A 20366-nucleotide genomic window follows, 5' to 3' on the forward strand; every position below is an offset into this window, starting at 1 on the left:
GAGAATCTTCCCAGAGAAGTAGAGGGAAAGGATCTTTTTAGGGAGGTTATCTGTGCCTGTAATTTGTACACCGAGCAAAATGAAGCTGTAGAATTCTTATCTCTTGGGGATATCTGCAAAAATATCTTCTTTGTCTATTGATGTAGCATTTGTTTTTTCTGTAAATATAGAATCTGTACCTGGTGACTGTGGAAATTAGTTTTTGATTCTTCATGTAGGTGAGAGAAGTTTCTAAATTAGAATGAAAACTTCCCTGTATTTTTAATTGGTTAAGAACTGCAGTGATTATGTAAATTACAGAACCTTGGGAAGAATGTTTGTCAGAATTCTTTAGAGAGATCTAATGGGCAAACTAAAATTTTGCTGAGAAGATTAATGATAGTGAAGTAGAAAGAATTACTTAGTCAATGATGTAAAAGTAGAAGATGAAGATGAGTTAAAGTTCTTTATTATGTAAATTTTTTGTGTGTTCTTGAGGTCACCAGGGATCAGGTGAGACCATGACAGTACCAGTACTGCAGAAATATTAAATCCTAGCAGTAGTTAACCTGTGCTAGAGACTATTTAGCTGGGGTGGGGCAACCTTAAAAGCATTGATAAGGAGGTAAATGTGAACTTTTATGAGTTTTTAAGTAGAGCTTTTGCTGACATGGGGGTACTTTGGTGTTTTCATAGGTTGACAATAAATTTATTTCTAATTTCATGGTCTCTGCCTGATGAAATTTTGATAAGGATCTTATGCTGCATGAAGAAGTCAATGATATTGCATTTGTTTGTATATTTTTTTAAAGTAGCTTCCAGTGACCTGATTAAATCACATGGGAATGGTTACATGGTCACTTGCATCTTTAGAGCTTAAGCTGCAGAATGTGCAGTAAGGCAACCAAAAAATAAGGTTTCTAGAAAATATTTTCCAAGTGTAGTAAACTTGAAGATTGATTTAAACTTTGTTTCACAGCTGGGCAGATGAAAGGAAAAGGACAAATGTTAACTTGACAACAGCTGTTTTGAACTTGGTTATTGCAGTGCCATCTGGAGAGATGGAATGCTGTTTGTTTAATAGCACAGGAGAGAAATATGTTTATAAGGAGAAAATACAACCATAAGGAGATGGTGGAGTTGTATTTTCTGAATCCTTTTCCTACCAAAATGCCTAGGAAGGCTCTAGCAGTGGTGTGTGCTCTGCTCTGGAAAACACTTAGTAGCAGGGGGACTTCTGTGTGCTTGGGTGTGCTTTAAGTATTGCATTTCTGTCTGTGTAATGAGTATTGCTTGAGAAAAAAAAAGATGCTCCATTGGTATGAGAAGTATATGCATATCAAAATAATGTCAGAGGATGTAGGAGAAGTCTTAGAGCTTTTTCCCCTCCTCCTTTTTTCCTAAGTTGCTGTTTTGGTTGTGCTTTTGATTCCCCATAATCTATTCCTTGTGCCCAGATGTTTGTTTTTTTTACCTTGTGTGATGTTATGTATGTTTTCTTAGGATTTGTTTTAATACAGCCATGCTTTGAAAGATGTGCTGTTTTATATGAGGTGTGGGTTGTATGGGAAAAAAAAATATTAAAATTTAATTTAATTTTTTAATTATTGTAACTCATGCATCTGGATTATATTTCACTTGGCATGAGAAGTATCTGGTAGTTCTGATTAACAGTTTCATGTGGTAGCATCCAGGTGTGTGTATATTGTTTCTTTTGGGGATATAAAACATTGTAAATGCTGGAAGAAATTATCTGGACTGTACTGTGTATGTCTTAAAAAATCCCTTGGTAGCTACCACAATATTTTTCTGAGATAATTAAACCTTGAGTAAAGGGTTATTGGTATTCTAGGGATGTTTACATACTCCAAAAGCAGGGATAGTTGGGCTAATGCTTTCTGTATAAGCTGCTACTTCTACGTGCTGTAAACTCTACTTTTGTAATGTGTTGAATTGCTGGGTGAAGAAAAACCCCCTGCCTTAGGCTGTCTTAAGTGAGGTTCTGTCAGCGATTTAAAGATTTCAGAAGACCTTATTCCTATAATCCTGGAGAAAGCACCATGCTTACAGGAACACTTGTGCTTAAGTTAATGTGAATCATAGAAACTTGAGATTGTTAGTTGTTCGTCTGTTTGAAGACAATGATTTTGTTTTGTTCATGTGCATGAACAAAAAGAGTGCATCTCAGAAAAGGCACTTTTCTTACTTTTGAAAAAGTGTGTAAATTTTTTTAGAGAAATGGTCAGGTTTATTTTATAAGCTTGGTAATTCAATGTAGAAGCTGAATTTGTAAAGTCCTCTAGATAATTGAAGCATGTTTTTCTCCAGTGGATATATTTATTCTTTATTTCAGGAAATTTTGTACACTTAGATTAGATAATATAGATGTAGTAGATACAGTGCTGCTGACTCCTAGGAACAAGTGCCTGTAGTGTTGAATACCTGATTATTTGGGGAAATCATGAGGTTGTTCTAATTAATTTAGGTCATATTAAATCTTTAGCCCCTTTGGGGTGAAAGTGATCATTGCAATCAATAAATAGTCATAATCCTTGCAAGAGGGAGAAAATCCTCAAAAAATTCAGGGGAAATATGTTGTCAGGTTTAAAACACTGTGTAGTTTTTTCAGCAATTACTTGCTTTCATTTGGGAAGGACTTAGGTGGAGCAGCCTGTAGATAATGTTTTGATGGGTTTGATTAGCTGCTGACACAGATCAAGGGACTGAGTCATGAATCTTTCTAATCTGTTAAAATATGTGTTTTGTACAAGAACAAAGAAGCTCTAATAGTCTGTTTTCCATGTCTTTAAAGTATAACATAAAGATGGGTCTTTTCAAAATTTTTTCAAATTGCAGCTTTCAACAGTAGGCAAGAAGGAGAAGAATTTGTTACAATCACTCCTTAACTTTTGTCTAACAGCTTTCATGTTACAAAGAAGTGTTTAAAAAAATCTAAATTAAAGAATCCCTATAATTACATATGCTTTGCTCTGTTTTACTAATAAAAAGTATATTGAAAAACTGAATCCAAATTTGGTTCATTTTTGCAGTAAAAACTTACTTTTCAAAGTACATAGTAGATCAAATATGGTAATGCTTTTTTTTTTTTTTACTCGTCTTTCTATCTTTCCCATCAAAACTGTGATAACAAAATGGCTTAATATAAGATACCAGATTAGGAAAGTATCATCCAAAAAATGAAGTACACAGTTTGAAACACTGACAGTGAAAGTCTGATTTGGTATTGTTGGAAAAGCTCCTCTTGCTGCTTTAACCTTTCAATCAAGCTCTTAAACATACTTGTTTGCAATTTTGCAAAATGTTGAATGCAGTTAGCTTTCTATATTAGAGAAACTTGACATTCAGCACTTTAAAGGGCTTGCTCTTTACTACTTAATTTGCAGAACTTGGTAATTGGTACTGTGTCTTGCCATCTGTAGGAAAAATAGTTTAATTTCCACAAAATATGTGTGTGTATCTATTAAAAAAAAGAATATAAAAGGGAGTTTTGTAAGTCTAGACTACATAGTTGAAATAATTTTTATTTAAAGTTTATTGCCTAATGTACCATATGTAGTTGAATAAACCCATTTTTAGCATACTTTTGTGTAAATGTATTTGATTAAAATGTTATGCCTGCTTAATTAGCTCCAGGGACTTGCATTTCAGTAAGTTCAAGATGTCTGCAAAAGTGTACTCTGGTCACTTAAATGGAAGATAAAAGTGTGCTTTCTGTGTTTTTTCACATTCTTTGTAATCAGTAGTATGATTTAAACTGCATTCATTTGCATGTACTTAAAACCCTCCTGTTTTGTTTTGCTTTTTTTGTTTGTTTTTAAAAAAAATTGATACCTTGATTAAAACGTTAAGGAGTTAGTTCTGTATCAAAGTACCTGGAGTAGAGAGAATGTTGTTTATAATGCTTGTTAATATAAAGTCTGTGGTCTGCACTGTAATTAAGAAACTGTACAAGTGAGGATTCTCTCTGTATGGAGAATATAGCTCTTGTAAAGGCAACTGACCCAACTTGTAGACATTGTTATATTTCATTCTTCAATTGCTATCTAGAGAGAAAGGAAACAGTGATAACTGATGTCTCAAATCAATATCTTATTTTTGTTTCTTTAAACAGTATTCAATTATGTTCAGTTAATAATACAGAAAGAAAGACATTTTGACAATTGCTCCTTTTGTTCCTTACACAGACGAAAGAAGTTGGTTTACTTGATGCAGACATATATGGACCTTCAATTCCAAAGATGATGAACTTAAAAGGAAACCCAGAATTAACACCAAGTAAGTGGAAAGGATTTTTCTTGCTGTCTTTGCTTCAGAGGGTTGAGCACGGTCCACTCATTGGCTGCTTCCTTGGTGTGGCAAGGGATACAAACAGAAGATAGCGTGAGTGTATGTATGCATTTATTAACTTCTACTGTTGAGGTTGCTTTCAAAGGTGCCTTGTACAACTAGGAGCATATTCAGAGTCCTATTTTTCATTAATCTTGGTCCATGCAGTCTCATGGATTTTTACTAGAGACTCTGGAAGGGGATATTATTTATCAGTAGTTTTAAAATTGTTATATAGTATCCTACAATAGATGTCTTTCAGTTAAAGAACAAAACCCATTAATCTAGGGAATGAAACACTAAAAAAAACCACCCAATAAGAGAGGGATCATTATAGTAGCTTGTATGAAGTGTTACTAAAATGATTCTGTTTGATTTCTCTTCAGCCAAATGTGCCACACCATTTGACTCATTTGTATTTGAAGTTTTGTGTTTAGGAACACAGTGGTGGTCACTTCCCTACCTGCAGACAAAAGTCCTAATTTTCCTTCTACTGGGAAGAATTCTGGAGAAACATAAATTCAGATAGAGCAGTCTTCAGAGAAATAAGGTGACCCAAAGTGGAAAGATCCCATCGAGTCTGTTTAACTTTTAGAAATTTAACTTTCATCCAGGCCAACCAAGGATGAAAGCGAATAATGGCTTTATTTTGATACCCTCTTCATACAATGTTTGAGTGTAAGGCAGTGTGGTTTTTTAGGATGATAAGGATACTGGGGTGATACGATTTTTTTAATGCTTTGTTTTGATTATCCTGTGAGACAGTGCATGTAAATAAAAAAATTTAAAACATATAACCACATACAAAACTAACTGCACACTGTAGCATCTGGTCGATGCATTAAAATGTACTAGGATCGTTCTGAAGAAACTGCAGGCTGGCCATATGTGTTGTCAGGGAGGGATCAAGGACATCTACCAGTTCAAACAGGACTTAAAAGGGCTTCAGTGGAGTAATCAACTGCTGTGTTTGTGGGCAGCAATTGCTAGGTAAAAGGAAAGTTAAATATTCCTTCTCCTTCTTTCCATGCCATGATCTCTCTGTTTTCATCATAGAAAGGTTTGGGTTGAAACCTTTGGATGACCAAAGGGTCATCCAAAGATGACCCTTTGGAGGTCATCTAGTCCAACCCTCCTGCAATGAGCAGGGACATCTTCAACTGAATCAGGTTGCTCAGAGCTCCTGATCTGAGTGTTTTGGGTCTATCACTACTCTTGGCAACTTGTTTCAGCATTTCAGCAGCTTCATTGTAAAGAATTTCTTCCTTATATCTAGTCTGAACCTACCTACCCTCTTCTAAGTTAAAACCATTACCTCTTGTCCTGTTGTAACAGGGCCTACTAGAAAGTTTGTCCCCATCTTTCTTACAAAGTCCCCTCTAAGTACTAAAAGGCTTCACTAAGGTCTCCTTGGAACCCTCTTTTTTCTAGGCTGAAAGCCGTGATTGTCTCAGTGTTTCCTCATAGGAGAAGTGTTCCATCCCTCTATATCTACTCTAATGTTGTTGTAGAATGTTCATTTATAACTCATCTTAATTTGTTCATGTATATGAGTGTTATGGTTGTTGATCTATGTATTCTCACGTGATATAAAGCATGCAGAATGAAACAGTGCCAGTATCTTTAAAGGTTTGTTACTAAGCTTGCAGTATCAGCTGCTGAAAACTTAATGTGGCAAACTTAGGATTTCTTATATAATAAAAATTCTATCTCCTTACAATTATGCTCTGTACTCTGGACAAAGAAAAAGTAATATACTTCCATGTACTGATGCACTGCATGTGCTTATACAGACAGCTATCAAATTGAGTACTTCCTACATTTAAGTACCTAGTTTACAAATACAGGTTTTCTTTAGATAAATTCCTAAGAGAGAAGGAAAGTACTTAGTTTTATTTGTTGTATTTTTGTTATATCTTTTGAAGTCAAAAGGCTGCTGAGTGATAAATAAATAACTGAGCCTTTTCATGTATCATCAGTATAATTTGAATTTCTGATACAAATAGAAGAATTCTTGCATTCACTTGTATTTGACCTCTATTGAGGATGTATGTCATACAGGCTGTGTTTTCTCGTAACAGGTTTTTTTGCTATGAATTTGGTATTTGAAGTACATTGAGCAATATGAACACAAAAGGGACTACGTTGTGGTGTTCATACCTCTCCTCTTTTCATTTTTTTGTGATGTTGACTTTTGTTTCTCCATTTTTTTTCTCGCTGTCTGAAAAATGGATTAGATAATTTAGAACTCCTTGGTCATTTTGCTATGCATTTTATCAATCCTTACCTAATTTAAATCCTTGTCTGGAGCCACAAGTTAGAAAGAAAATTGCCCAGTCTGTTTCTTATGGTTGTACAAATCAACTTGTTAGGAATGCAAGAACGTAAGACTGCATTCACTCAGATATTGAGCAGCTCAGTTTTGTTTCAGTGGCTAGATATTTCTGGTAAACAACTGAATAGAACTCACTGTAAGCTTTGTCTGAACATCTTTCAAGCATTGTTAAAACTGTGGAATTCAATGTAATAGAAAAAAATTGGAAGATTTCCCTGAACTGAAACGGCTGCCATTGTCTTGTAAGCACTAACATTTTGATCACTGAAATACATTCTTTCTAGTTCTGTGTGGAATGCACAAGTAAATATCAGGATTTAAAGAACACACCTTTTTTTTTTAACAGACAGAAAAATGAATTTGTATATTTCAAAAGCTTGACAGATGACACAAGTCTGTTGAGAAAGACACAGTAATTTGGTATGAAAACAAGATAGAATTTGTATTTCAGGGATTCTGTTCGCTACTCTGTATTTTTAACTACTGAGTTGATGAAACTGAAGAGTAACAGCAGGAGAAAGATGGTTAAAGATGGTCAAAGATGGTTTAATTGCAAAATAAGAATGACATAGGAAACTTTAATTAAAGTTTAATCAAGGATTCCTTTAATGAGTGACAGATGTGATAAGCTTGCAAAGAAGTGGTCAATCATAGGTGTGTATGTATATATATAGGTGTATATAAATATATTGATATAAAAACATATATGACTATTGTATTTTGGTATAAAGAGGTTTAGTGTTATCTTCTGGTTTCTTACTGTATTTTCAAGAGTAAAGCAAGCTCTGAAGAAATATTGCATAGCAACTGAGAGAGCCCAGGCAGTTCTGTGTTACAGAAGTGCATAAACTGTCTACATAACAATAAGTCAATTAAAGAGATTTTTCATAACATAGCAATCCAAAAAATTATATGTTTAAAGTCTAATGCTTTCTTTAGTGTAAGGCATGGATTTGAAAATGAATCTGTAGAATAATCCTGGGAGGTTCTGAGTACTTTTGCAATCTTTGATTTCTATTCTCACATGAAAAGGGATTAAGGATGCCCAGTAGCATACAAAATAAGTCCATGCAGCAGTTATTACTTTGAACAGAAATTATTATGGTTATGCTATAATTTAAGCATTTAGAATGAATTAAGAGTTCTTAGTGAGGAGTCTGTATAAATGGAAGATACTACATTAATTTAATTTTGCAAACTGTAGTACATTGAAAAGTCTGGTTACATTTAATAGGCTGTCATTCAAAATACTTTAACTAAATGGTCAGGGAAATATTGGTTAATAAGTTCATGACTGAATTTAATTAGCTAATGGAGGATTATCTAACTATGGAATTAATATTAACATCAGCTACAATATAGATGCAGGGCAGTGCTAATAGCATAAGTTACAAAAGAATTACTTCTTTCCCCAAATAATTTACTTAAAAATGTTTTCTGGCTTAGTGAATTGCATGGATTCATTTTTTTCCTTTTTAATCTGCCATTTAAACTAGATGGCAGAGAGTAAAAACTATTATATTGCCAAAAACATCTGCCATTTTACCAGATAGATAAAGTTTCTTTATTTAGTTTGATTCTAAAGGTTTTGGTGGGTAAATCTTTGACAGGTGACTCTACTCTTAGTATTTCAAAGCTTTGTTGCAATTTTATGATAGCTTCAGTTTTTTTAATTTCTTAATAAAATAGTATATGCAAAAGATTGGTGGTAGACATCTATTTTCACAATTTAGAATAAAATGTAATTTCTTAGAGAAAGCTAATGGTGTTTGTGGCTGCCGTATTGAATCTATTAAGACCGCAGGAACTACAGAAATGGACACTTGAATTTTTCATATATCTTAAGAATGTGATAGCAGACTCTCATAACAGAATGTGAAAATTTAAAATAGTTGTGATTGCTTAGAGATGTCTGCTGGAATAGATTTAAGGGATTGTGGTGCATTCATTTGAGGGCCATAAATAGAAAAATTGGAGCGGACTAGTGAAATAGACAAAACATTATGTAGGTAGCATAGTTATTTTGGTAACCATGAAGAAATTTCTTGATCTTTGCTAAGGATTTAACTTTTTAAAGGTAAGGCTTGAAGTTTCAAATTGTAATTATCTTGCTTTATCAGTGGAACTACATCACGATTAATTAAAAAAACCCCAACACTATATGTGATTATTTAAAAAAAAAAATTGCTACTGACACTAGCTCTTGATTGGTGAGCAAGTGATTTTTAGATTGTATATAGTCTAATGATATGTTTTATTGACTCTATTTTGAAAGTAGCCTGAACTGAAACCTTGTGTTTTACTTTTGATGTCATACCCCAGTTTATCTGGATGGTAGAAGTGCAGTAGTACTATGTGTCTTACATATGACAAAATAATGATTGAGAATGTGGTAATTAATTGTGGTTTATATTTTGGAAGCTTTTTCAAATGTGATCAAGTAGTTGAAAATGAGAAGACACTTAATTCATATTTTTGTGTTTCATATTTATTCTGGACCTTGCTATTACCCTCAAACCTGTAACAATAAACCTCAAGGTGGATTAGTCCAGCTATTGTTGCACTCACTTGTGGAAAAAAATAAAAGACTTAGGAAAGGAGATGGAGGATACCAAATTCTGCAAGGAATTATTTATACATACAGTTGTTAGCTGCTGTTTAAAAGGAAAAAAATCCCATCGGAATTAATTTATTAAATTTTTATTCTTCATTATACATAAATTAATACAATTACAAAAAGTATAAGATGAGAAATGTAGTGTAGTAATTAAAACCTCTTACTGAGTGCAGTCTTTTTGGATAAATGGCAAATCAGATTTTACCAAATGCCATTCCAGTATAAATTACTGAAACACTATAACCTGAAATAATACATTTGAAGTACTTGAAGGCAGATTTGTATTACTCTTTGTGTTGTTAATCTTGCAGTGCAGTAATTCCAAATGATGTGATTTGAATTGTGGCTAGCAGATATTTACTTACTATGTTATAACATTTACTCTTAGATACAATTTTTTTTGGTTCAACTGATATAAAAACTGGAATTAGATTGCAGAATCGCTTTGTTACAGGAACACGATAAATACTCTTTTCATTATACAGACAAACAAAAGAAATTAATAATGTTTTTGTATGAACACATTTACCTTTTTGCTTATTTCAGAGGAATAAATGCTTCCATTTCTCTGCTAGAAATAAAAATGAAGGACTGTACCCAATTTTGAATTTTGTCAATATTTTTACCTTTCAGTTTTAATTTTGTGCTTTTTTTTTGCTCTGTGGGCTTCTTGCTATATTCTCACCCTTCTCTTTCTCTGCAGTACAATGGAGTGACTTTTCGTAATAGAGAAATGAAGCAGAATAGATAAAAAACAGGAAAAAAAAGAATCCTTTCCCTATAGAGCCCAGAAGCCAAAAGTGAGAATAAGAGTTTAAAAGCTAGCATCTCTTTGCTTTAGTTGATAGTCCTAATCATTTATATGCTAATTGTGATGCTGTATGGTGTGGGATATCCCTTTTGTAACTTGGGATCAGCTGTTCTGATTGTGTCCCCTCCCAGTTCCTCACACACCCCCACCCTGCTTTGCTGCTGGGGTGGGGTGACAAGCTGAGAAGACATGGACTGTGTAAGCGCTGCTTAGCAATAATGAAAACATACTTCTGTTAGTAACACTGTTTTCCTCAGAAATCCAAAACACAGCCCCAGACCAGCTACTATGAAAAAGAATAGCTCAATCTTAGCCAAAATCAGCACAATTACACATAATCCTTTGAAAAATTACTTTTCTCCTATGTCTTTTCACCTTAACTTCCTTAATTTTTTGGGGGGTGGGGGGGGGCTGTCTTGATTGCAATATTGAACCTAAAAAGGCTGAATTGACTGGCACAAATGCATTGTGTTCTGTAGTTTTGCTTTGAAAGCAATGACCATCCCATGTTAACGGGAATGTTTTTTAAGTTGGGTCTTAAAGCTGAAGTACAGTGAATCTCTGCCCCTGGGTTTCCTTCTGCTCCCTGTTCTGCTCTGCTGTCTGGCACCCTGATATGTGACTGATCAGGGCAGTCCCCCTGTCACAGCAGCAAGTCATTGCCTCAAATGACATGAGCTTTCCCAGAGGTTTTTGTGTGTCAGAACAGATGCCTTAAACTGAATGTTGGGTTAGTCTAGTTCATTCCTTGTGGGTATAATGAACTAAAAGAACCCACCCAAATTAGTCTAATAAAGCTTTTGATCCACTATAAATAATTTTTGCCTCTTTAGGGATCTGAGGGCATTTCAAAATGTGGGTTATTTTAGCAGTCTCAAGGAAGACATTTGTGGTGGAAGGTAATGGCATGATGCTTAAAACTAGTCCTGTTTTTTAAACCTATTTTAAACCTAACAAGTCAGTGCTGCTTTAAAATGTAACAAAGATGTGTCTAAATCACTGTGCTCTTTACTTGTGCCAGACTTGCTTTTGAAGTACAGTTTTCCAGCAAGCAATTAGTTATTTTGCTTTTAGGTAGGACTGATGAAGTCATATCTGCAAAACTGTTCCGTTAATGACAAAGCTTTTACAGAGCTTTGTTTCCTCTGCAGTCTGTCAGGAGAAAAAAAAAAAAAAAAGTATAAAACCTTTTCAGGTAATGGGACTGGTAGACCCTCTAAATACAAGAATCAAATCTCTGGGGAAAAGTTGCATTTCATTATGCATATATTTCTTGAAATAGAATGGTGAGCATGGAATTATGCTCTTAAAGTCTCATTACTAGTTTGCTTTGGTTAAGTATTTGGGAAGTCTTCTTGGTTAGATAACACTATTAGTGTAGGATGTAATGGGCAATCACAGCCTTCCTTGTGTGGAGCTCTTCAAGCTTAAAATACAAATTGTAGGATTTCTGGGGCAATCCTGCAAATAAACTTACAACACTGTGAAATCAAGCCTGAAGTCTCAATTAGTCTGTCACTTGCCATGGAATATTCTAGACTTCTGGCATAAGCAGCTAAAACAATGATTACAGTTAAAGCCAGGAATTAAAATTTATGACTTTAACTAACCTTTTGGTGACAGTATCCTTTACCCTCTTTCATAGATTGGTGTGACTATTTTAGTTCAAGTTACGTTGGGGCCCTCTTGCTATTCATTCTCCTCCCCACTGTGGCATTTCTTTCCTCTTCACCATTCTGTGGGTGGAATTCACTTGCCTTTGCTTAGGAAACCAGTACTACTTTAAACATGCCTGGAGTATGGTGTCAAGCTTCTAGCTCCTGCTTCAGAAGGTATGTCTCTCCCCATGCCCTCTGTCAAATCTTCTGGCCCTGTACAAATCTCAGCCCCCTAAGGCATCCAGAGTGTCAGGAGACATCTGTGTTTATACAAGTAAAGCCCAACCATTTTTTCCCCCTTCCCTGGGTGTTGCATGATCCATTACATTAATATTTAACAATTATAAGTTACCTTTGCTTTTCTTAAACAGTATAATGTCTTCTAAGGAGATGTAGTGTAAGTTCACAATCTTCTGGAATAACAGTCTTTGCTTACCTGATGGGGTAAAACTGAATGTAAGCTTTTGCTTGCACTAACATATCGCTCAACAGACCACTTCCAAAAACTAAGCCAAGAGTTGGAATGGCTCTTTGTGGCTTAACCCTGGGCTCCATCATGTGTAACTGTTATTTGGGAAGACAAATGCCATTATGCTGAGTGTGTTCCCGTTTCTTTTTTGTCTCTCAGCTTTATATGCTGCGCATGAGGCTGTATGGTGTGGAATATCCCTTTGGTCAGTCGTGGTCATATGTTTAGGATGTGTCCCCTTCCAGTTTCTTGTGTATCCCCAGGCTGCTTGCTGGTGATGTGGTGTGAGAAGCCAAGCACTTTTTTGACACTGTTTTCATTACAATTCCAAAACATATCACCATGCAAGCTACTGTGAAGAAATGTAACTGTATTCCAGCCAAAACCATATGCATATAATATATATATATATGTGTGTATATATGTAGTTCTGCACATGCCTTCTGTGCTGTACTGTCCCTGTGACCCTGACCATCATTGAACAGCTGTGTCAGTCTTTCTAGACAAAAAGTGGAGTAACTCATATCCCTTGTTAGGATAGTCTGTTTGCAAGGCTTGATTTGTCTGGGGAGAAAAAGCTTAGTACAAAATTAGAAAATAGATCTTCATTGATGTAATGAAGATCAATGTTCATTACATGAATGTTACTCTTCCCCATGTGAGTAACAATTCAATCTTCAGAACAGTTCCAGAACTCTTTTAATCAGCAGTCTGCTATAATGCTGTCATGAATTTGCACATCTGCCTTTTCTAGTGCCCTATTTGTATTCTATCCGAAAAAGCATTTACTGACATGTCATTGGTACTGTGTTGATCTTACTGATCTGATTTTGTATGTTCAGAGAAAACACAGCAGTCTTTTACTTAGGGCCATCAAGCCTACTACAAAATTGCAAACTAGGCTATTTTATCTCTTGGAATAGGTGGTATGGTATTGCTGTGTGTTGTGATTTTATCTGTTTTGTTGTGTGTTGAATTTTTGGAGCTGTATGGTAAGCTTCTGATAACAGAAGAGCATACTCTAAGAGCAATGGGAATTAGAGATGTTACTGAGATCTCATTAAGCTAAATCTTCTTTATATGTTATGTTTTAGAAAATCTTCATGAGACCCATGGCGAAAGAGGAGGAGGGCCTGTTGCTTTTGATGAGGCAAGGGTGATTACCAATGCCCACTGAAGCACTTTAGATTTGAGATTAGTCTTAAGAATGATTTTTAGCAGTAGGCAAACAGTGGGGAGCTCTGCAGTATTTTGTATTACTTTGAAAATATGAAGAACATTATAGCTAGAATATACAGCAAGTTGTGAATTGTTCCTGTGCATTGTATAAATTTGATTAAATCTTGCTGCTCGGAGCGTTTTATAGTCCTTGTTGTTAACCAAAGAAAATAAGATGCAGTTTTCATAAAAGTTAAGTCTACTGTTGAGAAATAAACCGTGCATGTATTTTTAAAAACAGAGGCCCCTTTTGCTGCTCTGTAGGTCAGTGTTTATCTACTTACAGCAACTCTCCTGTTTTGTGAAGGAGAGGGAGATGGTGGAAGGTGTGTGAGCTTCACCTGTGTACTTGGTTTCTGTGCAGTGGAAATTGTCCTTGTAGGTTGTTGAGATGTCTGTGTTTGACTGACTTAGTGTAGAGCAGTTGGATTGAACTGAGAGGTGGCTTAGTATTTTGTTGACCTTCCCAGTATAATGCATCTTTTAAATTCATCTTACTCTCCAGTTCCTGAGCCTCATGATCAGCAGTCAAAGCTTGGCCTCCCCTCTTTGGTTTGTTTTGTCATGAAATTGTCCCTACTTTGTGATAAAAAATGAAGGAAACCTTGAGTCTGCAGTGACTCTGTTGCAAATACTTTTTTTCCTGTTTCTTTTTTTTAAATCCCACTCTTAGGTAAATCTGTAGTAATTTCTCTCAATACTTCTAACAGTATTTTAACTTGTGGTGCTGTATTTATCTTGTTTGCAAGGACACCAAAACAGTGCCTAGAGATGGCTCTAGGCTGTAGTTCCAATGTCATCAACCTCTTCATAACTAAACTGTCTTACTGCAGGGGGAGAAGTAAGACTGTGATTTCCAGAAATGTTATACAGTATAATGCCACCAAAGTAAGCCCTGACTCAACACCGAAAAGCTGCACAAATCAAGAAGAGCTGTATGCACTGGTACAGTGTATCAGTCCAAGCCAATCTCTTTTTCTGTAATAGCTCCCAACTCATTCCTGAGTGCAATAGTCATACAAGTGATTTGTTTGTCTTCCTGTTTTGTTATTTTTGATTTGTAAACCAAAACATCCAATTTATTCTTCACCATATTTCTACAAAATTACATGGCTTGAATGCTCACTTACTTGATTGCTTGAAAGCTTTCATCTGCACAGTTTAGCTATTTAATTTGTATGCTCTTGGTTGTTATTTTGTCTGAATTTGGAGTTCAGCTTTGAATGCACTGTTTTTATTTTACTCACATTGTTTTTATTTTACTCTCTTTATGTGTTTTATTTTGGGTGCATCAAAGATTTCTGTCAAAATCTGTATATTGCTTAAAGTATTCTTCCTATTTTCTGCTGGTCTCTGCCTAGTGCATGCTCTTCCAAGACATCAGCTATACCAAATAGTATTCCATTTGTTCTTTTTCGTGTGTGTGCGTGCCATTTTGAGATAAGGTGTGGATTTAGATGGTAGAAACCACAAAGAAGAGTTTTGGATATTGTGAAATTTTTGTTTTGAATACCTTTTTCTTTGTTTTGTTTGCTTTATGCTTGCATGCCCCTTTGCCATCAGAACAATTACAGTATTCCCCCCTGCTTTTTATTCTTGACACTGGAGGGCATAGGAATAACAGGTATGACAAGGACAATACCTCTGCAATATGCAAACAAGCATCTTTTGTTCCCACAGAAATTTTAGAAGTCCTGCAGATTTCTATCAACCTGAAGAAATCTGGAACTAATTACCTGGGGCTGTTGACAACGTATAGTTTAGGGGTGGCTTTATTTGGTATCTCTGCTCTGGGGTTTCTGTAGCATATTTAACAGAAGGAGACAAATTCTCCAACACTCTAGTATGTTAATGGGAATACTCTTCTGATTCATGAGATTAGTGAATAGGATAGATTAAAAAAAAAGTATTAAAATCCCATGTTGTATGACTTTGGTATTGTTCCAATATAAATGACTCAGCTTTTAGTGATTCCTGATAGGGAATCTATGCCTTCCAGCATAGGGATTTCATAAAAATTGATTGATTTTGGCAGCAAAAATGTCATTATATTATGGGAAAATACATTGTTATTGTGGCAAAAGATGAATGGTATTAGTAAAATACAACAACTTGTGAAGGAGTGGAGTCAGATTCTTGGGCAGAATAGGTAGATGTATACATTTGATGAAGAGGTGAGGGGAGAAAACAAACAACTGTTTAAACAGAGTGGGGTAAAAATTGCCCTTAAAAGATAAAAAATGTGTAAGCTCATTTCTTAAAAAAAACCCACTAAAATACCCTAAGACCATCTCCCCTCCAAAAAAACCTCCCTTGTTTGCTTTTGTTTTAGAAAATCTAATGAGGCCCCTTAAGAACTATGGAATCGCATGGTGAGCATATGTTTTTATTTAAATCAAGCTTATTTTCAGATGTACTTGGTACAGTGCTGTAAAGCTCAAGATATTGCTTTGTTGTTGTTTCAGTATGTCTATGGGTTTCTTGATAGAAGAGACTGCCCCAGTTGTGTGGAGAGGGCTCATGGTCATGTCAGCTGTTGAAAAATTGTTGAGACAGGTAAGACTTAGTTATGTATTTTTGCTTCAAAGTAATCAGTTACTTTAAAATGCATTTAATGATACATGTGTGTCCATGGCATTACTTCTTATGTTAATGGTGTGCATTTTTGTGTCTTGGTGGTCTTAGATTCAGGTAAGGGGGAAAGTTGATACTTTTGTGTTTACCTATCCTCCTCTAACAAAGCTGTTGTTCTATGCCTTTGATGAGTGAATTATCCCAATTTGCCTTCCTTCTCATTCCTTTTTATGGTTTTTTATGCAGTTGTTAAAAAAAAAAAGGCATTTTGAAGTTGCCTAAGGATTTGAATATATAGATAGCTGTGCATATCTACAGCTGTATTCCCTTATGTGCTTGTTAATTCACAAGCACTAAGAATTCTTGGATGGCATTTGACGTGACAGGTACAGGAAAATCATTAGCTACTATCTCTGTGTAATGCAGATAGATTGTTAGTTAATAAATTTTCTGGCATGTAGAAGTGGGGTGACTTCTTTTTTCTGTGGCAGATTTTTTTTTCTTTTATTGTGAAGAGATCTGTGAAGTGCTAATGAGATAAACAGCTGAAAAAATGCATTAAGGTTGCATGTTTAGTCTTTGAAGTGACCCAGATTGTTCACAGCTGACATCCATTCTAGGGATCTACTCTATGCAGTCTGGAGATCATAAGATTTCTGTACGTCTTCTTTAAATGCTTCCAAATATTGTGCTCCTTTAACAACTGAAAAGAATAATTTTTTTTCAGACTTTTCCCATTTTTACTGAATTTTCCTTTAACATGGATTTTAGAATAGTAGCACTTACTGCTCTGGTTACAAGAAACCATATGTCTGTCAAAAATTCAGTAAGAACATCTTTGTCTAGCACTGACCTTTAAAAGTAAGGGGTATCCATGCCAATGTCTGTGCAGACCATTCTGACCTCTTTGTGTGCTGCATTCTGCTGGGCTGGCTCAGGAAACTAGAATGTAAAACCTTGAAAGTGCAACTAAAGTTAGCACCTGCTGTATTGGCATGCTCTGCCCCAGAAGGCTGGAGGCTGGCAGGCACTGCAGTGCTGTTCCTCAGTCAGTGTGCCCCAGATGGGAAGCGTGTGCCAGCATCCTTGCGCAGGGTGCGGGTGATGCTGTGTAATGAGCTCGCTGCTCCCTAGCAACCAGTGCAGTTACATGCTGGCCAGCCATGCTGTGGGAACGAGACAAGTCCATTAATGCTCAGGGCATCACTGATTTCCCTGGCAGTGAGACCTAAGCTGTGAAAGAGGAAGGCTTTATGGCTAAATTTCTCCTGCCCACATGTATTTTACTTTTGCATGATGACCAGGATAGTCTCAAATCTGAGCTGGAAAAAGTTTGCATCTTTTCCTTTGAAGAGAAGCTCGCAGGTCACAGGGAAAATCAGTGGGTCTGTCTGATGTCCAGGTGGCCTTAAGAAAGGGAAGAATGCATTTTCCAGACTGAGACATGCTATTTTTTTAAAAAACCCTGTAATTTCCATTCTGTAGTTACCAGCCAGTGTCAAGAACAGGTTAACTGTAAGGCCAAAAGTTTAATAACCTTGGACACCTAAACAAGAGAGAACCACAGCATGTGATGATCCTTTTAAAGATGCTATAGTTCTATTTTATATTAGAAATAGTTTTATGATCTGCTGGGGACTTCAAAATTTTTTCTTGTTTTCTCTTTATCTGTTCTGGTTGGTCTTAGCTATTACCTCTTGTTTAACAGGATAAGATTGCTTCCAAGAGTAAATTACTTCTGTTTGTATTTAACTTTCTGAAACCATATTCTTAAGAAATAGCTTATCTCATTAGCTGCATAGAAACCATTTAAATTAGCTCCCTAATCTAGATCTGTAGTGTAATGTAAGTGTAAGAAGTCCCTGTGCATTCAGACAAGCTGATAAAGTACTAAGTTCTTAAAATAAGTAATTCAGCCTGACAGAAAACACAGATGTTCCCAGACTTTTGCCCTAAAAGCGCTGTGGTATTTCATATTTGTGTTTACTGTTAGGTGGTGGAGAGGTTTTTATTTGTTTGATAGCATCAAGACTGTGCATTCACTCTGTGAATAATTTTGGATGTGTTTTCTTTTTTTCCATACAAACAAATCTCTTTTCCAGAGTTTATCATGCTTCAGATACTGCAGTAAAGCATTTGAATTACTTAGTTTCCAAATTCTGTAATGGGGACTAGTTGACTCATAAGTATGTGTGCCTGTAATGAGGGTTTAAATGCTTCTCTTACACTTGGAACTTTAAAAAATTTGTGGAATTCTTACTTTGTTAAATATATGCATAATGATTTTTGTATGTACTTACTGCATGTGATCTCACTGTTTGTAATACAGGTTTGTTGAATACTGTCAGATTAGTAGAAAACAGGCAATAATAGTGAAGTATTGAGTAGTGACTGCTTCGTATTTCTCTGGTCATGTGTATCTTGTGAGCAAGGATGGTTTTCTGCAACCAACACATCATATTTTCCTTTAACAGAATTTGAAAGAAATGTGCCTGATAATACCAAAGTAAACAGTTTAGGATACTATATTCCTTACATTACCTATATATTGATGTATGTGGATCAAAATAGTATATAAATGAAAATATATAGTATATTGATTCTATAAGAAAAGAATTGGTCAATAGAAAAGAAGGAAAGTGATGATTTTCAGCTATTGAAAGAACAAGAAATACGAAAGGAAATTATTTTTCACCTGTAGTGAAAGTGAATTGCAAACAGTAATGGAACATTTGATCATTATAAACATATTCATAACTCTTTCTGTTAAATATATCTTTAGTTTATATGTCATGAAATTGCTCAAAATTTTGTTGTGGCTGAGAAGTGACTTCTTTGTTAACATAATTAGATATACTGTAGGCCCATTTACACTTCAGGATGGTCTATTACTTAACTCGGTCTAACTCTTATTTCCCTGTCACAGTTACCTTCATGTAAAAAGTCTTCCACCTCTGTTAACACCTCTTTTGAATCTTGCTTCCCTGTAGGTGAGATAGAAGAGAGTATTTATTTTGAAAATTTAAGTTTAAAAGATCACTCTTTTCTCTAAAGGTATAATTCAAGTCCAGGTAAGGAAGCTTTAATAGTTCTCCGGTGTCATCCACAGCACTGGGCTTTTTCTATGCAGTTTTCACCACACTTGAGAACCTGCCTACTCTTCTGTCTGGTCCCATTTACTTTGTTCCTTTGCTTTGTGTACCTTGACTCAGTCAAGTGATGATGGTGAAGTCAGTGATGGTATTTGGTTCAGATTAAACAACCTACCTCAAAATACATTGTCTTGCTATATTTGTCGTGGGAATGACTTATGATTAAGCTTTTGGTTAAGCACAGTAAAGATACGAGTTTTTTTGAGAGTTGCCTAAAGCCTGTACTTGAACAGTAATATGTCTGAAAAGCTGTTGAAATAAGTATCAAGTAGGTAGCTAAGAACCTTAGACATACAAAGACTATTAAAAATCCAACAAGGCAAGCAAAACTTGCTCTGTGATTTGAACTACTTTTTCGACAGGGTTTCAAATACCATTACCACTGTCTCAGTCTGTATGGCAAGTTTTCTAGCACCATTCTCTGTTCTGTCTTAGGACATCCTGACAGTTGAGTGGCGAAGGAGCAATTAGAAGGGTGCAGATACAAACCTGCTGTGTGTCTTGGAATATGTTGTGGCAATTATTCTGCCAAAAGGCTCTGAGAAAGGAAGTGGCACTGTGCTGACTGCCTATTTACTACATGCTATAGTCATAGAAGCAATACAAATGGAGGGGGTTTCCTGTTCAGGGAGTAATCAGTAAAACTTTTAATATTAAAGATTGCAAGTGTTGGTTTCTCTGATCTTGAACACTGTGTGTTACCTAGTTGAACTATCAGCAGAGAAGGAAAAAAAGTCAATATTCTGCACACAAGCCTGCTTCTCTTTTAAAAAAATTAAATAAAAATGGGACTAAAGATAAAATGCAAGTGCATATTTTATTATGTAATATTCTCCCTGTATCTTTGCTGTATCAATAGATAAAGTTATATCACTACTGGAAGGAAGTGTTGCCTACACAGCATGGATTATAGATACCAGCAATTCTGTTTTGTGTAAACAGTCCCCTTGAAACTAGCCTAGAAATCTGTTCTTTTTTTCGAGGCATGAATCTCAGGTTGATTAACGCTCTTAACAGGACTTCTTACCCTGAGTTAACATTTTAACCTATGTTTTTTCCTAGTTTTGATCTAGTCAGATCTTAAGAGGCAGGACTCTCTTGTATTTCTTCCTTATCATAGCTTTCAAGAGTATCCAGAACATTATTTTTACATCTTTGGTATATTATGGCTATAAAGAAGAAGCTCGGCGCTGCTAAATATTTGTG

The 20366-nt window shown here is 35.4% G+C and overlaps 1 protein-coding gene across 4 annotated transcripts in view; it reads left to right on the top strand.

Annotated features, from left to right (window-relative positions):
- NUBPL (nucleotide binding protein like) overlaps positions 1-20366 on the top strand; it is a 135039-nt gene that overhangs the window by 12550 nt on the left and 102123 nt on the right. For 2 of the 4 annotated variants that reach the window (XM_015631824.3, XM_033515054.1), the window contains exons 2-4: positions 4185-4275; positions 15767-15806; positions 15900-15990. In XM_015631824.3, the coding sequence (XP_015487310.1) occupies positions 4239-4275; positions 15767-15806; positions 15900-15990 (168 nt within the window). In that variant the 5' untranslated portion in view covers positions 4185-4238. Of the gene's footprint in view, positions 1-4184; positions 4276-15766; positions 15807-15899; positions 15991-20366 lie in introns of those variants that run through there. The other 2 variants (XM_015631826.1, XM_015631827.3) reach the window with 2 other exon arrangements.

This window comes from Parus major, chromosome 5 (genome assembly GCF_001522545.3).
Source record: "Parus major isolate Abel chromosome 5, Parus_major1.1, whole genome shotgun sequence".
Lineage (NCBI taxonomy): Eukaryota > Metazoa > Chordata > Aves > Passeriformes > Paridae > Parus > Parus major.